Source organism: Diospyros lotus, chromosome 8, assembly GCF_014633365.1.
Source record: "Diospyros lotus cultivar Yz01 chromosome 8, ASM1463336v1, whole genome shotgun sequence".
Taxonomy (NCBI): domain Eukaryota; kingdom Viridiplantae; phylum Streptophyta; class Magnoliopsida; order Ericales; family Ebenaceae; genus Diospyros; species Diospyros lotus.
The window spans coordinates 31,751,999-31,770,004 of NC_068345.1; the positions used below are offsets into that span (position 1 = coordinate 31,751,999).

General features: G+C 35.1%; 1 protein-coding gene across 4 annotated transcripts in view; it reads left to right on the top strand.

Moving 5' to 3' along the window:
• Positions 1 to 466: 466 nt before the first annotated feature.
• The window catches only part of LOC127808461 (uncharacterized), a 68,983-nt gene continuing 51,443 nt past the window's right edge, over positions 467 to 18,006 (top strand). For 2 of the 4 annotated variants that reach the window (XM_052347018.1, XM_052347017.1), the window contains exons 1-14: positions 468 to 942; positions 1,754 to 1,865; positions 2,349 to 2,461; positions 3,998 to 4,120; positions 4,236 to 4,423; positions 5,770 to 5,845; positions 6,341 to 6,427; positions 6,609 to 6,689; positions 6,819 to 6,851; positions 6,955 to 7,008; positions 7,097 to 7,138; positions 7,485 to 7,563; positions 7,644 to 7,714; positions 8,634 to 8,665. In XM_052347018.1, the coding sequence (XP_052202978.1) occupies positions 778 to 942; positions 1,754 to 1,865; positions 2,349 to 2,461; positions 3,998 to 4,120; positions 4,236 to 4,423; positions 5,770 to 5,845; positions 6,341 to 6,427; positions 6,609 to 6,689; positions 6,819 to 6,851; positions 6,955 to 7,008; positions 7,097 to 7,138; positions 7,485 to 7,563; positions 7,644 to 7,714; positions 8,634 to 8,665 (1,256 nt within the window). In that variant the 5' untranslated portion in view covers positions 468 to 777. Of the gene's footprint in view, positions 943 to 1,753; positions 1,866 to 2,348; positions 2,462 to 3,997; positions 4,121 to 4,235; positions 4,424 to 5,769; positions 5,846 to 6,340; positions 6,428 to 6,608; positions 6,690 to 6,818; positions 6,852 to 6,954; positions 7,009 to 7,096; positions 7,139 to 7,484; positions 7,564 to 7,643; positions 7,715 to 8,633; positions 9,111 to 18,006 lie in introns of those variants that run through there. The other 2 variants (XM_052347016.1, XM_052347019.1) reach the window with 2 other exon arrangements.

Below are 18,006 nucleotides of genomic sequence, written 5' to 3' on the forward strand. Positions count from 1 at the left end.
GCTATAAAAACAGAAAATGGCATCTTATTTGTTAAATTAAAATTCCCTATGATTTGGACTTGTTTTTTTTTATTTAAAAATCGGCTATAAATGAATCTTATTATATATTTTATGGAATGCAATATATGTACATGCAAATTAACCTAAAATTAAAGAAATATTTCAGCCTAATGAGGATTATTATCTACTTTTTGTGAAACATATAACAATACTATATATTACTTATTAGTACTGGAAAAATTATTTGTTTCTCAAAGAAAATAAATTAAATGGGTAAAGTGTAATTTTTCTAAAAAGAAAAAGAAAAAGAAAAAGAAAAAGTTGGTGATATATGTTTTGCATTAGCTTTCAAGCGACGCCTCCATTTCTTCACTCTTTAAACTTTCCCTTGGACTTTTGTTCCAAGATTATTACGAGGACCTGTACATACACATCAACGCAGGCAGGCAGGCACGCAGGCAGGCAGGCAGGCAGCGTGACAGCCAATTATTCATAACAAACCCCGCATCCAACCTTCAAAAATCCTCAACGAAGGGCTGTGATTCACCTTCACCTTTAAATCTTCTCGCCTCTCCTCTCTGACGTGGACTGCTGCCGGCAGTAATTATGGCAAAACCTTATTTGACGTATTCAATATAAATACAACTTTTCACACGCACGCTGAGGCATCCATCACTTGCCGCTTACGTTCAGTGAGCTGCTCTTGCTGCTGCTTCTTCTTTATTTTTGAGAGAGAGAGAGAGAGAGAGAGAAACAGACGGACTGACAGACAGAGAGATGGAGAAATTCTCAGGATTGAGCCACCTCTTCATGACGGTGTTTCTCCACCACTTCTCGACGTTCATGGTGATTCCAGCGATCACCGATGTCACCATGGCCGCTCTCTGTCCCGGAGAAGACGAGTGCTCGCTCGCTATCTACCTCACCGGAATTCAACAAGCGGTTCGTTCTCCACATTCTTTTCATTCTCCTTTTCATGTATCCGTCTGTACAATTAATTGCAGTCTTCTTCCTGTTCGTTCTTTCAATCAAATGATCAGTAAATCATGACTGAATTTAGCTCGAAAGTGCAGTACCTTAATTAATTTCTATGCTCTTGGCTTCCATCGCTTATCTTACAAGCAAAGCTAATCTCACAAGCTACTTGAGATATAAACTTGTACTTTTTCAGCTGCGCTCAAGCTTTGTTTTGTTTTTAATTACTTACCTTGATTGAATTTGTATCATAGTTAATCGCGGATATATAAATAGAATTGATCATCGATCGTTACAAAGGCATTCCGTAAATGGTTTGGAGTTTCCTAATTAAGGAGTAATCATCTCTTTAAATTAATAATGTATTAATTAACCGGCTGACACGATCCAATTCTGGTAAGTGAAGATTGCATATGAAATTAAGGAGAAAATCATGCGAGTAGCGAGTGTGACTGCATAGGCGGATCACCTAGGTTACGACATGAGATATTCCGTGTCCCCGCTTTGGCCAATACATGCAATCACTATGCCTCATTGTAGCACACGTACGTAAGCCTACGCTTTGGTTTAGGAAACTTCCTTTGGTTTCAAGCAAAAGCTTTAATTTCTGGCCTTTTGTCCCTTTGGGACCATGGGCATGGATAAAGCATGAAACCGAAACTTCATCCCTTCTCACGCTCATGGATGTTCAAAATTCAAATATTTAATTATTTTATTTTATTAATTAATTATCTGATCACTGTGTGATATTTTATATGAAAATTAATTGATTGTGCAGATAATAGGGTTGGGAACGCTGCTGATGATGCCTCTCATAGGAAATCTCTCAGACACTTACGGGAGAAAAGCCTTGCTGACTGTGCCCATGAGCCTCACCATCATTCCACTCGGTATGGCTTCTTCCACGCTCTTTCATCTTCGCTAATTCACTTGTGAGAATCTAGATAATTTTTCAATTTATCAAGGAAGTAAAATTAAAATTACTTGTCTCAAAGGTTGGTCACAGTGAAAACCTGTAATTATCTTATTTATAATCGAGATTTAAATTTCTTCAGGATGAATCCATGTACAGATTTTTCAAGAGTTAACTTAATAGTTAAAAGGTATATATAGTTGTCTTGTAGATAATGATAGAAAAAAAAAAAAACTTTCACAAATTTTAATTTTTCTACTTCTGTTTTCCGCACAATTCATTAGGGCATTGTTGTCAATGTCTGGCCAAAAAGTATAATAAAACTGATGGCCTAGCTAGTGATGAAGACGTTGCAAGAGATTTGTTAATGAAAATGACATTATAGCTAATTATGAAAGGCGTGATGGTGATACAACTCGACTACTTAAGTGTTGGTGTTTTTGACTGTTTTGTCGCACAGCCATTTTAGCCTACGACAGGACCAAGTATTACTTCTATGCTTACTATGTGCTAAGGACTCTCACCGCCATGGTCTGTGAAGGGAGTGTGCTCTGCCTTGCTCTTGCTTATGTGGTCAGTCTCTCTCTCTCTCTCCCCCCCTCCCCCCCCCCCCCCCCCCCCCCCCCCCCCCCCCCCCCCCCCCCCCCCCCCCCCCCCCCCCCCCCCCATCCATTAACAAGTTTAGTCTTTGTCTGTCTAATTGATTGTGAAATGACAAAAAGCTTTTAAGGGAGCTAGGAGGTTGATTTGTTGCCTCAAATTCTCTTGATTTTTTTATAATAAAAAAACAAATCATTCTAGTCTTTTTATAAAAGAAATTCTAAATTAAACTGTATATTCATATTTTAAAAATTAAAGTAAAATATATCAAACTAGTTATTATATCTTAATTCAAGAGTCAAAGGTATTCTTTTACTTTGAACCTTCTTTAATTATAAATGACTTTATAATAAATATGATTATGATACACAATTGTGATTTAAAATTTAATTTGAGCTCAATTTTAAGTTTAATTTAAGTTGTTAAGATCATTATATTCATATGCTAACTGTCTTTAGTCTTAAATTGTAAAAATACAAGAACTTATATGACTTTTTAAAAAAGAAAAAAAAAAATCAATTTTGCCGAAATTTAAAAGTATAAAATCTTATTTAATCATTCTAAAAGTAGAAAATGTCCAACACAAAGAGTTAATTTGGTACTTCTTCTATTATATTAGGCATTTTATTTATTAAATTAAAAACTTTTATAAATATATAAAATATCAAAAATATTTTATATAATTTAATATGAGTTTTTGATACTCCACGTATACCAAACCCTAGAGGAGCGTGTGTGTACTTGATCTCCTTTAGAATATTTTGTAAAATAATTTATTACTTTATAAAAAGAACATTCCAATGTCACATCAGTACTGAACTAATCTTATAGATTAAGTTTTAAAATAACCTTGAATCAATTTACAAGACGGAGAAAAGTGATTTTCTCCAATTTTAATATCAGTTTGGCTGAAATTATATATAAAAAAAAACATCTATTTATTTACATTTTAAAAGTTATATATTTTCATTTCAAGAGTTGAAAAGTCTTAAAAGATATATTTTTTTAATTTGGTTTAAAAAATACTTATCTTGAAACACTGTAATTTTAAGGAACGGTAAAAAAAAAAATCATTTGAAAAATGAATTTTATATGAAGCTAAAAATTGGATAGCCTTTCGTTAAATGTAAATATAAATATAAATATAAATATAAATCAAACCAGAAAAGATAATAGGTCCTTAGCGAAGCCAAACGTCAGAACATGTTAACACATTTTTATATTATTTTTTATTTAAATTATTATACTTTTGAAAACTTCCCATTTTAACTACCCGAACCCGATCCATTTTTGGGACGGAAGCCTTCCGGAAAGGCAACTGAAAATCAACGTTGAGGCACTGCTTGAAGTTAGAACATGTGAATTTTCCCGGTGAAAACGAGCCTCGTGTTTGTAACTTTGTATTTCCTTTTCCGTTCTGTTTCTGTTCTTTTCGCTGCTACCCTATCACAGACGCAAAATCCTAGAAACGAAAGCGTGATCCAAACGGTTCACTGTCATTAATTTCAGGCGGATAACATTCCAGAGAATCGACGGGCATCGGTGTTCGGAATGCTATCCGGTGTCAACTCCTCCGCCTTCGTCTGCGGAAACCTCTCCGCTCGCTTCCTCTCCTCTGCTTCCACTTTCCAGGCTCTCTCTCTCTCTCTCTCTCTCTCTCTCTCTCTCTCTATATATATATATATGTTTGTGTTTGGTTCATCAAGATGGACTATTATTAATTATGCTTTTGTGATGGATTTATCAGGTTTCTGCATTAGGAACTGTGATTTCAGCAGTGTACATGAGAGTCTTCCTCCCGGAGTCGATGGCGGATGCTGCCAAGGAAGCAGAAGCAGAGGCTAGCCTTTTAGAGAAAGATACCACAGGGAATAGTGGTGGCATGTTCAAGACAATGCCGTCCTTCCGTGACACTATGTCCTTGTTGAGGAGCAGGTGAATCACTCTTGCCTCTTTCTCTGTCCTTCGTGTTGTATGTCCCTAGCTTCGCTTGTTTCTCGAGAAAACAGAAGAAATTTTTGTACGTTGTTAAAGAAATTTAGTAAAAATTTTGGTTATATTTTATCATTAGGATTTTTCAAGATATAATGCAAAATGAAAGAAAAGTAATCATACCGGTACCTATACATTGTTAATGGATAACAAAATTAGGGAAAAATGAAAGGTTTGCTGAATTCATAGTCATTTTCTAACTCAAGACTTATTAGATAAATAAATCTACCTTCAATTCTTTCATTTTATTTTATCTTTTCATTCCCTTGGCAGTACAAGTTGAAGTTCCAAAAATAGCTTAAGCTTTTCTTGTTGTCCCGGTCTTATTCTTTCTAAGAAAGATGGCTGGTTTGAAGAACAGCAAAAGAAAAAAGAAAATTGTGAATGGAACTTATTAACAGAAATAATTTTTATGCTATGCTGTTATAATTCCCAAAGATTTAGTTCTGCTATACAATGCTGTTTTAATTTCTGCCAAGTCTTCTGTATTCTCTTAAGGTATGGATGGGTGCAGTTAGGTTAATCCGAAAAAAAATCTATATTTTCGTTTGAAGGACAAGGTTAAAAACCAAGAAAAATGGACATAAATACAGTTACGATTAAAAAAAATATAAAACTGTCAGTTACATAACGGTTATTAAAAATGACTATAATCCTAATTGTAACCAACAAATATATATATAATATTAGTTTTCAAATTTAAAATATAATATTAGTTTATTAGTTATTAATATATATATATATATTCTTCCATAAAATATCCTTTAAGTTGTAATTTATTTACAACAATGTTGAATAAATGAAATTGTGACCTTGAAATATATTATAACAATATCCAGAAAAAATAGTAAAATCATTTCCATAAAATGTATAACAACTATCTATTTCTAGATTTCTTGAGGCCAATCTTAATTTATTTGTGTAATCATTAGTTTAAGCCTAATTTATGTTTGTATTTTTTAGTTTTGGCAGCCAATCTCATGTATTTTTGTGTGTTGGCTATCTATTATTTAATTTAATGAAAAAAATGATTTTTTTGAAAATTTTATTTAATTATGCATTTTATTAAAATAGTTACGTATAAAATCCACATATATGGTTAGTCCTATGATTAATTATGAAAATACATAATCGTGCAGTTGCAATTATGGATACAATCATAGTTATACTAAAAACAATAACCGAACCGATTCATGTTCATCCCCAATCTGATGTGATATTGACATTCCCTACTATTCCTTTTATGTAACTTAGGTGCTGATATATGATATTTTGAAATTATTTTGCAGCGTGACATTGTCACAAGCAGCTATCATTGCCTTCTTTCTCAGTCTTGCAGATGCTGGCTTTACTTCTTCACTAATGGTATTTCTGCATTTAATGAATTTTTAATACAAAATTTCCACTTTCTTATTTAGTTTAACCACTGCTATTTATGTATTCTTTCATTCATTTCTATGTTTTCTTCCGTGGAGTGTGGAATTTTTTTTTTAAATTTAACTATAAACCACCAATGGTAAGCCTACTCCTATAAGTTTATGAAACAGCCAGAGGACCTGTCTTTTCAGATTTTTGGATGAGGGGCTATGTGAAGTGAAAAACAAAAATAGTACTCTTGCTAGGCTTTATATCCTTAAAAATACCGAAATTTTAGATGCCCTCAATAAACAGGTTATCCCGGATGCCCTCAATAACAGATTTGGATCTGCTCTTTTTCACCTTCTTAATACGATTGACAATTTGGGTGTCAATAAATAATTTGTCAAGCAAAGGTGGTGTCAAGTCCTCAAACTTTATCCACACTCAGGCACTCTTGAGTTTTTTTCAACTGACCTTTTCAATCTACCAAATGCTGTACAGTACTATTTGAAGGCCACATTTCACTTTAAGAAAGATCAGTTTGCCGATATAATAGTACTCTCAGGGATTGCCGGGACTGTATCTCAGGTACGCTTGGTCTTTGGTCATCATTTTCATTGTGGTACATCAATGGGAAATACGCTTGATTCGGAGCATCAATTGGCCTAATTCTGCTTGTCATTATAGATTCCTGTTTCAAATCTACCTTTTACAATTTGTTTTAAACACCTGTACGGTTGCATTTTTTAACCTTAAGTCAACCCTGCAGATGCTTATCATGCCCGTGTTGGCTCCTGTCATAGGAGAAGTTAAGCTGCTTTCAGTTGGGCTCTTTTTCAGTGGTGTACATGTAAGCATGTGGCTAGCTCCGTGCTCGTTTGATGAGTACGGTTGCATAATGTATCCTGTCAGATATTCCAAGTTTCCAACTAAAGGATACAAATTAAATTCTGATTATTGTTCATGGCACTGAATGCAGATGTTTCTGTACAGCGTTGCATGGTCCTCCTGGGTACTTGCTGCTCAAAAAACTACAAGCCTTAACTTTTGTGTTCCTTTGGTTATCTAATTTAGGTTGCGTCTTAGTTTTGCTAACACAATTCAAAATCTCATAGGTTCCTTACGCTGCTGCCATGTTCTCTGTTTTAGGTGTAGTTGCACAGCCTTCTGTAAGTTCTATATATCTGATCACTATCTGATTCATGATTAGTTTCGAGAAATATCTCACTGAATTAGTTGTGGATCTAAAACGTGCAGTTAAGAAGCATTGCATCCAAACAAGTTGGGCCCAATGAGCAGGTATGTCTTGAAAATTATCTGTTTTCTTTGGGTTCATTATTTGACATTTTGCAGTTTCATTTGTCATATAAAATGTCATCCTACCTTCTGTATCTTTTATATAGTTTCTTCCACTGAAATGGAATTGGTATTAAAATCAAGCCAAAAGGGATATTCTGCCACACCAGGCAATGTCCACCACCATATACCCTATGCATCATTCAGATGCCCTCAGCACACCGATGGCCTCCTTGCTTCTGCCCATCCTCTGTGATACTGTTTTTTTCATGACCAGCTTCTCTCTCTCTCTCTCTCTCGCTCGCTCGCTCTCATATTTTTTCTTTCTATTCTTTTCTTTTCTGATTAGGGGAAAGCCCAAGGATGCATTTCAGGCCTATCTTCCTTTGCCAATGTTCTTTCTCCCTTGGTTTTTAGTCCTCTGACAGGTAAATGATATTTTATTTTATTTTTGAATTTTGTTCGTCCTCAAGTTAGTATAAACTAAATTCACTCTTTGCAATTCCAGCTTTGTTCCTTTCTACTAGTGCACCATTTCATTTCCCTGGCTTCAGTATTGCCTGTGCTGGATTTGCCATGGTAAGAGCTTTGACTGGTTTTCTAAGATACATGTTATGTTCTTTAAACGCTTTGTGCATTATAATTACAATTTATCATTTGAAACAAGTTTTGAGACCACTTGAATACAGGCATGCCGTACCCTGTCTATGATAGGTTCAATCTGAATTTTATTTTGAGCTGAAACCACCCTGTTCTAGTACAACAATCAAAGCTTTAATCTCATTTAGTGGGTCAGCTACATGAATTCTAGACCTCCAGCCACCTTCATCCATAGCCATATCCATAAACCCTGTTATAGTATCTGGGAAAATTCTAACTCTGAATCCAAAAAGTAGCAAGACAATAGCAAATTTCACCTTGATGAACATGAAAAATTAGCCCCTCAACCAGCACACTAGCTGTCAGGTTCTCTGTGGGATAATAGAGAAAGCACATGTACCTAATCTATCTGTGTTTTGACATCTGGATCTTCATTTGAGTCCTCTCAGACTCAGAGCTAAATATTCTGCCATACTCTTGGTCTAATACACGCATGCAATAAAAATAAGTATATGAGCTTTGTAATTTTGGAAACACATAATTGTGCACAATGGGAATGCTAGGGCTTGTTGTGGGTATTGGACATCTGTGACTGCAGATAGCCACATCAACAAACTGCAGATGTGATCCTGCTGATCCATGGTTTCTGCTTGTGGCACCATGTAGACACCCATTACCGCTACTGGCGCTAGCATGCCTATTTAAATCTGCTTGTGGGCATGAATCTATGGTTTCTGCTCACCGGCCACCATGTAGACACGCATAACTGGCGCTAGCATGCTAATTCAATTGTGCATGTGAGCACATGCCTCTGTTCTAGGTATGGGCAATATGTATGCTCATGTGACTTATTAGTGTCCCCTTTTTTTCTTGGATTGTGGATTCGATGGTTGTGCAGGTGATAGCGCTGGTTCAGAGCTTAATGATAAGGTCAGCTCCTCCGGTTTCAAACTCCAAATCTGGCAATTGCAACTGCATGGAGCCTTGACTTCTGCTAATGAAGAGTAGATTCATCCTTCATCTGCTCAAATCAGAAGCCTTTTCCTTGTTGGCATTGCATATTTGTGTCGATCGGTGCAAACTTCTTAGTTATTCAAGCCTCTTGTTCATAAGAAATACTTAAATGCAGTTAGTTTTTCAAGTTTGTTCAACCCGCCGACACGCCAAAGTTCCCCAATTTCAGGAGTACACTGAGCATGAAAAAGCGCCCGATGATGGTAGCATAGGATGCAGTCTGTTGGCATTTAACAAATTATAAGATGCCTGTATTTTTTTATCACTGGGACTATGAATACCTGTTGTATTCCGTAATCTAGAACCTGTCGGTATTAGTAATTAGCTGTAATTTTTTATTTTCCTTTTTGTTCTGATTCAATGTCTGCATTAGTTGCACGGAAAATTATTTTAAATGTGAATGCGTTGCTTTCACTACGCATAGTCACGTACAGGCTTTCCCTGCAGCAGATAACAGAAAATTAACAACACTTCCAAGTTCAATTTGTTATTGTCTAAATGTAATAATAATTTTATTTGATTAGAAACGTTGTTGTCAAGTTATCTGAATTTATAAAAAGAAATAATTAGAGAATGTGGGGAGATTCACATGCAAATACTCCGATATTTAAGTCAAACATTGAAAATAATAAAAACTGTATTAAAATCAATATTTCAAGAATGAGTGTCTTCCTATTTATAGAGAGATATAAAGTAATTTTAATTAATTCAAAATTAACATTATTATAAATAACATTTATCTTGATTATTCCCAGTTTGGCTGGGACTAAGACTTTTATAGATAATATTTACACTGATTTTTCCTAACTTGACTAGGTATAGAATTGTTAAGGATGACGTCTTATCTCTTATAAATAACGTTTATCGTGCCCTTTTTTTAGGATAGAATTTCTTATGGATGATTGTTTATTCCAATATTCCGAAATCCTTTTAAAATTAAGAATTTTTTATGGAAAATTGACACATTTTAGCCAAAAAATTATTTTGGCTTTTTTTGACCTTTTAATGAGCATTTACCTATGACACAACAACTCATCTCCACTCTTTTATCCGAGTTTCTCGAATGGAAGAGTAGGCTATATCATGACTTGCCTTTATTTTTTTATGATAGATTATTCTCACACTTGTCGAGCTTCTAATTTTGGATCATTCTCACGCTTTTTGTTTTTTTTTTCTTTTTGAACCGTTCTCACGCCCTCATGCTTCAGTTTTTAAACTTTTCTCGCACGTTAGCGCTTTGATTTTTTGAATGTCCATGTGTGTTCGGTGTGAGTCATTCATCGATTGATGTTATTAACCCCCAAACATCTTAACGGTCTTCAACATCCGCGTGTGTTCGAGGTGAGTCTTTCGTCCATTAAAATTTTTAATCCTCGAACATCTTAACGATTTTTTCATTAGTAGCTTTGCCACGTGTCTAAAGTGATTCTTTTTTGCCCGTCAGCAATATTGACCCCTAGACATCTTAATAGAATTGTTTAGCTTTTGTCACGTGTGTGCGAGGTGAGTCTCTTTGCCCATCGACAATATTGGCCCCTTGACATCTTAAGGGACGTTAACATCCACGTGTGTTTGGGGCGAGTATTTCGTTATTAACCCCCGAACATTTTAACGATCTTCAACATCTGCATGTGTTTAGGGTAAGTCTTCCGTCTGTTGACATTTTCGACCCCCAAACATCTCAATGATTGTTTCATTAGTAGCTTTGTCGCATGTGTTCGAGGTGAGTCTTTTTGTCCGTCGACATTATTGGCCTCCGAACATCTTAACGGACTTATTTAGTTTTTTTTCACATGTGTCTGAGATGAGTCTTTTTGCCCGTTGGTGTTATTGACCCCCGAATATCTTAACGATCTTCAACATCCACGTGTGTTCGAGGTGAGTGTTCTATCCATTGACGTTTTCGACCCCTAAACATCTTAACGATTTTTTCATTAATAGCTTTGTCGTGTGTGTCCGAGGTGAGTCTTTTTTTCCCATCAGTGGTATTGAACCCTCACCCTCAAACATCTTAACAGACTTGTTTAGCTTTGTCGCTTGTGTCTGAGATGAGTTTTTTGCCCATCGGTGGCATTGATTGATAGGTTTGAAATGCTGTGGCACCAACCCAAGAGGGGGGTGAATTTGGTTATTTAAAAATTAGGTTGAAAACTTGAAATCTTTTTCAAAACAAATAAGAATATAATGTAAGTGATGATTATTGAAATGTTTGAAATAATAAATGAAACAAAAAGAATAAGTAAGAGATGAACACAAGGATTTATAGTGGTTTGGGTTAAACTAAGTCTAATCCACTATATTAACTCTTCACTAAGAGTTTTATAAACCAATCCACTATAACCTCCTACTTAAACCCAAATAGTTCCTCCAGTCCAAGACTAGGAATTACAACCTCCTACTTACACAAAGAGGCCTTCTAGCTACACAACATATGAAATATAAGCAATGTTTAATAGAGAGAAAAATCTAAGAGATGAATCTTTTAGTTACAAATATCTCTCAAATAAAAACAAAAGGCTTGAATGATGAAATACAAATTAAGATCAAAGCCTTTGAGAGAAAAGATTAAAACACAAATACAATTGAGATGATGTAAATAATTTGTAAGCTCACCTCACTTCATTCCCATTCATTTTCTTCTTTTTGATCATTCTTGATTTTTATTTATAGGTGTTGTAAGAACTCATATTTTCGTGAGGTTGTCACGTAATTTAAGTAAGTTTAGAATACCGAAAAATTGGCTTGATAGTAGTTATAAATATCGAATCGACTACAGGGAATGTTTCAGAGTGTAAATGTCTAAGAAAACAAATATGGTCTCAACGAGTATTCCGAGATAGGATTTATGGTATCAAAAGAAATGGAAATTGAGACGATTTTCAGTACAGCTAAAATACAACTTCAATTCTGGCTAAAAAATTGAATCATCATAGGAGACTTCCAAAAAATAAACGGAATCCTGAGGGGGCTCCGATTTAGCATAAGGACCAACCCTGAGGTAGTTTTAGGATGAATCAATAGCCCGATGAGGACAATGGGGTGAAATCGTCCTTATCAAATAAGTTATGAATTATTAATTTTACATTTTCAGTATCGTAATGCAAATTAATTGGACGTTGAGGGTGTATTTGTAATTTAAGAAATTTTCAAGGGTAATAAAGATGTAAAATGAGAATTATTTTGATGTTTGAGGGTCTAATTGTAATTAAAGAATTACCCAAATGAAATAAGGATTAAATTAGGAGTTCACGTGGTAAAATATCAAAACTTGAGGACTTGAAATAAGGGCCAAAATGGCATTTGGAAGAAGCGCGGGGTATTAGCTTTAGATTTCAAAACTTAATCCAATATGGCTTCGAATTTCAAACAACATTCAATTATAGTTTTGAGTCTTTGGAGTACAAATCTTATCAAGAGACAAGTGGCGTCATATGATTGGTGGATTTCAAAACTCAAACCAATATTGATTTGGATTTCAAACAACATTCAATTCTAATTTTGAGTCTTTAGAGTCCAAAGCTTATTAAGAGATAAATGACATCATGTGATTGGTCTAAGAAATCTATAAATAATGACCATGAGTTGTTCTCAAATCATTCCAAGGGAGTTTGAGGCTTGAGGGATTCTAAGGTGAAGAGCTTGGTCTTGAGATATGGGAGAAAATTCTGCAAGAAGAAAGGAAAGAATCGGAGGAGAAGCGAAGGAGAATAAGCATCGACGGAGTTTCAGGTCTTTGTCGGAATTCATCCCAAACAGTAATAAAAAAAGGCAATGTAAGCCCAATTTTTTTAATATTCCTGTAGAGGGGGAAAAGAAGGACCTATAGGTTCAAACAGGGTCGAATCGGAGTTAAAATGAGGGAGATATAGCCGAAATACGAAAGTGACGCAGTGTTATCACGGCTGCACGTGAAGGTGCGTGGGCCACCTTTAAAGGGCACATGTGGGGCCCATTTTCATTAAAATTTTTCACTTATGATCCATATTTAATTCCCTTCAACTCTATGTAAAAGTTTTGGAGGTTAGGTTTACTGAAACTCGTGTTTTCGATAGAAACCTAGGCTTCTTGCTGTGAAACCGTAACTTCTAGAGATAAACCTTCAAGGTGAGTAATATTTCCTAGAAAATTCTAGAAATTCAGGAATTTTATTTTATGAATTGTTATAGTGAAATATTTGAGAAATATTTAGTTTGGATTTATTGAGGGAAAATAGGAAGAAATAGAGAGAAAAATAAAAAAAATGCAAGAAATTATGAAAAAAATAGGTTTTAATGTTTATTTAAATAAATATGATGATTAAGGTACTTTGAGACTTAAATTGAAGTGACTTGTGCAAATTTTGAGGTTGACATGCAAATCAAGATGATGCACGTATTTTGAGGCAAGGCATGAATATCAAGGTATCCCGATAAACTTGAAAAGGTAAGTGGTTCTACCTAAAACCCGATTTTAAGTAAATAATTTTATCATGTTGTCATGTCTTGATGCGAATATGTTCAAGTAGATTGCATTTACATGTATTGATAATGAAATATGCATATATACACTATGATATTGTTGATCATGCATTCGCATAAGGGTTTGAGAGTACGGGCTGGGACCGCTACTCTTCCAAGAGTGCGGGTATACACCTTGGCCTGGTAAAGAGGCTGTGAAAATGGGGAGTAGTAATAAGATATAGTCGACTCAAACCAAAATGAAATGGAAAAAGACATTTTACATTCATGCACGAAATATGTTTTGTTCCCTTACTTAGATGATTCATCATCTAACTTTGGCTTTGTTCCTGAAATATTCAAACGTTACAGATAGAGATTGTAGTAGAAGCGAAGATGAATGAGGCATGAAATGACACTTAGTAAAGCACATGATAAATTGAATGTATGTTATGTAGCCCATGTATTTAAGTTCTGTTACTTTTAAATTCTGAACGTTTTGAGGAATAATGATGTATAACCTTTTTTATGGTTAATGAGAATGTAAGAATTAATTTATGATTAATGTTAAGATATTAGATTCAATTTTAACTTCCGCATTTGATGTATATGACGATTCTCTTTTGAGATAGATGGAAGAAAATTTTGAAATGGATATGAGGAATGATGTGGTTTAGTTTTAGTAGTACTGAAGAAAAAAAAATTTATCCCTGAATTGTACCAATTTATAACACGTCCGAGAAAGTGGGGTGTTACAGGTGTCCCACAAGCTTCAAAAGAAAACTAATTGTTTATAGCTGTTGGATTTTGAAAAACTAACCATTAGAAGCTTTCTACAAATTAATCGGTCAACAGATGACTTAAATCGGTCAATAAATTGAATTTTAAGTTTTTGTTAGTCAACAGATTGAAAGCATTAGTCGACAGATACAAAGGTTAGTTAATAGATGAAATTATTTAGTTGACAGATAAAATGAGTTAGCCGACATATTCAAAGGTTAGTCGACATATTGCTTGAGATTAGTTAACAGATTAAAAGGTTAGTTGATAGATTAAATGAATTAGTTGCCAGATCAAGAAAAATTTTCAATATAGTTGACATATGATTGATTTTATCTTAAGAAAATTCTTTCATAAAAACATAGAATTCCAAATGTCATTAAGAGATATCACAAGATTTTTTACATCGGAATGTATGATGAAATTGATTTTAATTTTGATGTTTAATAAATCATATAAAAGAAATTTAGAGCACCAAGTAAATGCAAATTAATAAAATAATTACATCATAAACTATAATTGAATTTCATCATTAAAATCATGTCAAAAACAAAAACATCAATCTATAAAGAGCATGTATGCTCTTTTGCCTTTGAAAATGTTTTGCTTCATTTGACCAACGGTTCAAAACCAATTTATGAAAATCATTTAAGAGATTTTTTTAAATCTTAATACTTATTTTTGTAAATCTCCATACATGTAATACCCCGAGAGCCCAAGGTCAGGTCTAAGAAGAGACACTGGAGAAGATAGTATATATATTGAGGATAATATGGAAGGCAATACCAGCTGGATACCTTTTGGGCTAAATATGGATAAAAAAACTCCCGGGTCAAGCGTGCTTGAACTAAAGTAGCCCAAGGATGGGTAACTCCTAGGAAGTTCGCATAGGCCCATTAAGGTAAATTGATCCAGTCCTTCCTATCGCTCGATGCGGGATGTTACATGTGGTATCAGAGCCAACCCTTAGAGAATGTGGTCCGATGAAGGTAAAGAGTGGCTCCGGGTATGAGTGCCTAAACAAGAAGCAGCTCTTGGTAGGCTTTTAGGATGGCAGCCCCCAAAGAGGAAAAGATATGTGACCAATTGTAAGGTCACATGACGAGGAAGTTATGTGCTCAAAGGGGAGAGAATGTAATATCCCGAGAGCCCAAAGTCAGGTCCAAGAAGGGACACTAGAGAAACTAGTATATATATTGAGGATAGTATGAAAGGAAACAATACCATCTGCATAACTTTTGGCCTGAATGTAGATAAATAATTCTCGAGTTAAGTGTGCTTGAGCTAGGATAGCTTAAGGATGGGTGACCCCTAGGAAGTTTAAGTAGGCTCATTAGGGTAAGTTGATTCGGTCCTTCCTATCGCTCAATACAGGATGTTACAATACATATAATTCATTTGGTTTTGATTTTCACAAAGGTACTTGAAATTGATTTTTTTTAAAAAAAAACCTAAAAACCATATATTTGACTTAAAATATAAATCATTTATTTTTCATCATCAAAACCAACATAAAAGTAAAATATCATTGACCCCCAAACATTTTAATGGACTTCAACATACAAGTGTGTTAAGGGCGAGTCTTTCGTTACTGACCCCTGAACATCTTAATTGTTTTCAACATTCGCATGTGTTCAGGGTAAGTCTTTCATCCACTAACATTTTTGACCCCCAAATATCTCAACAATTTTTTCATTGGTAGTTTTGCCGTGTATGTCCTATGCAAGTCTTTTTGTTCGTTGACATTATTGACCCCTAGACATCTTAACAAAATTGTTTAGCTTTTTACCGCATGTGTTCGAGGCGAGTCTTTTTACCTTTCGACGTTATTGACCCCCGGACATCTTAACGGACTTGTTTATCATAATGTCACGACTCCCTAGTTTCGTGTGTCTATGCTTGCTAGAATTGTGGGCGACATCGATAATTAAAAATAATATTTATATTTTATTTTTACGGTTTGGCGTAATACCTACATCCGCGATTAGAAAGAATATCTATATTTTTGTTTTCATGGTTATACATAATGTCTATGTCTGCGATTTGTTTTGTTATCCACAATTAGAAAGAATATCCATATTTTTATTTTTGTGGTTCAAAGTAACGTCTACGTTCACGATTTGTTTTGTTTTCGCGACTCGGCGTAATGCCTACATCCACGATTAGTTTTATTTTTTCAGCTCGACATAATGCCTATGTCCATGATTAGTAAGAATATCCATATTTTTGTTTTCACGGTTCAACGTAATGAGTCCATGATTAGTTTTGTTTTTGCAGTTCGGTGAAACGTCTACGCCCGCGTGTGTGTGAGTCTTTCGTCTATTAACGTTATTAACCCCCAAGGATCTTAATAGAATTAATTAAAATCCAAATCAATAGTTGGAGCATAAAAAAATTAAATAAATAAGGAATAAGAAGAAGAAAAGCTCCTTGCTTAAATCTGGAATCAGATTCGAACCAGCTGCCCGCTTGCCCACTTTGCCTTTTGACTTATGGTTGCGTAGCCAAGCCTTGTGTGGGAGTGACTATGCATGGGCTAAGCTGCTTGCTTTCTATTGCCGTGCATGAGGTTACTAGCTGCATAGGCCTCGCCTGCTACTACACTATCACACATACTCTTCTCCTCTTCAATTGCTACTTCCTCTTAAATTAATCCCTTGTTGCCTCTTGCATTGCCTTTAAGCCTTTTGGTCATGGGTGTGATCCTAAATTTTGCAACTGTACATACATGCATACATACATACATATCCGGAGCAACTGTACTGTTAGTATAGGATGAATAAAATCGAAACCAATCTCCCCTAAAAAAGGGCGATCACATATTGGGCTTGGTTTATATACAGTAGCTCAAAAGATATGAATATTGAGAGATAAAGAGAAAAATGGAGATAAGTTTAATGGGAATCTAGAAAAATAAATGAAAATTAATGCTTCCTGCCTGTTAGTGATAGTGTCATAGATGCTAGATTTGCATTACATGAGATGTATGTGAATGGCACCATTAATTGTTCTCGATATTAATAAAGGTCATATCTTTATTGATGTCTCTCGATCTCATCTTCATGAATGAGTCTTTAGATTTCCTGGTATAAGTCCTACTCTTAAAGGGTTGAGACTATGTGACTTGGATCTCTAGTCTAGGATTTCTTAAAAATATTCACAGTCCTTAGACTTATTAAAAGGGTACTATGATTTGTCAATTAGTAGATTGACACAAGGACTACTACCATTATTTAGCATGGGATGCTGATTGGATGGGGTGGTGAGTCACACGCCACATTGCATCAGATGCATATAGTATACATGTGGGTGGGTGTTAGAGAACATCCACTAAATGTGATGCTTGCGACAAATCACTTAGCTTGAGAATTAATGATCTGTCGTTGACTTTCAATTATGTATCTAATCCTTAGACCAGAGGCGATAGTGTCTTGTGCACTAATGTCAGGAATTTACTGTTGAGCGAAACCATCCAGTGTAAGATGTGGGGATGCTTTTTGTGTAGTCTCTATATAGTGGTGCATGGAGGCAAATGTTCATCAATGGAATTCATTGGCCTTCATTGGATGGGGGGAACATCCTATGTGATCCATGTTGATGACTTTGATTGGAAATTTTCTGGCTAGGATGAGCAAGAGACTGGAAAGGCTTCCAACGTCAGATTAGATCTGACATGCTACTTCAATCACACCTTACTGGATCTATTATAGCTATCAAGTCATGTGAGCTTAATCAATCCATAGCTTTCACTTGGTCAGGATGTTGTCAGTGGAAGGACTATAGTATACAGTAATCGAGAAGCCTTAATAGGTTCATAAGAAGTGGGAATTTATTGCCATTAGAATCATCCTGAGTCCTGGCTAGAGGATACTTAGAATCTTTCAGGGTGCTCTGGGGATTTTGAGATATCATCTCAGTAAGTTGACATTAAGGAGTTGACGTGTCATAATTGCTATGTGGCTGTGAATCTAGAAAGTCACACACATACTAAGTAATGTAGTGGATTAGTGATTCATTGTTGTTAGCGTGTTCCTCATCACT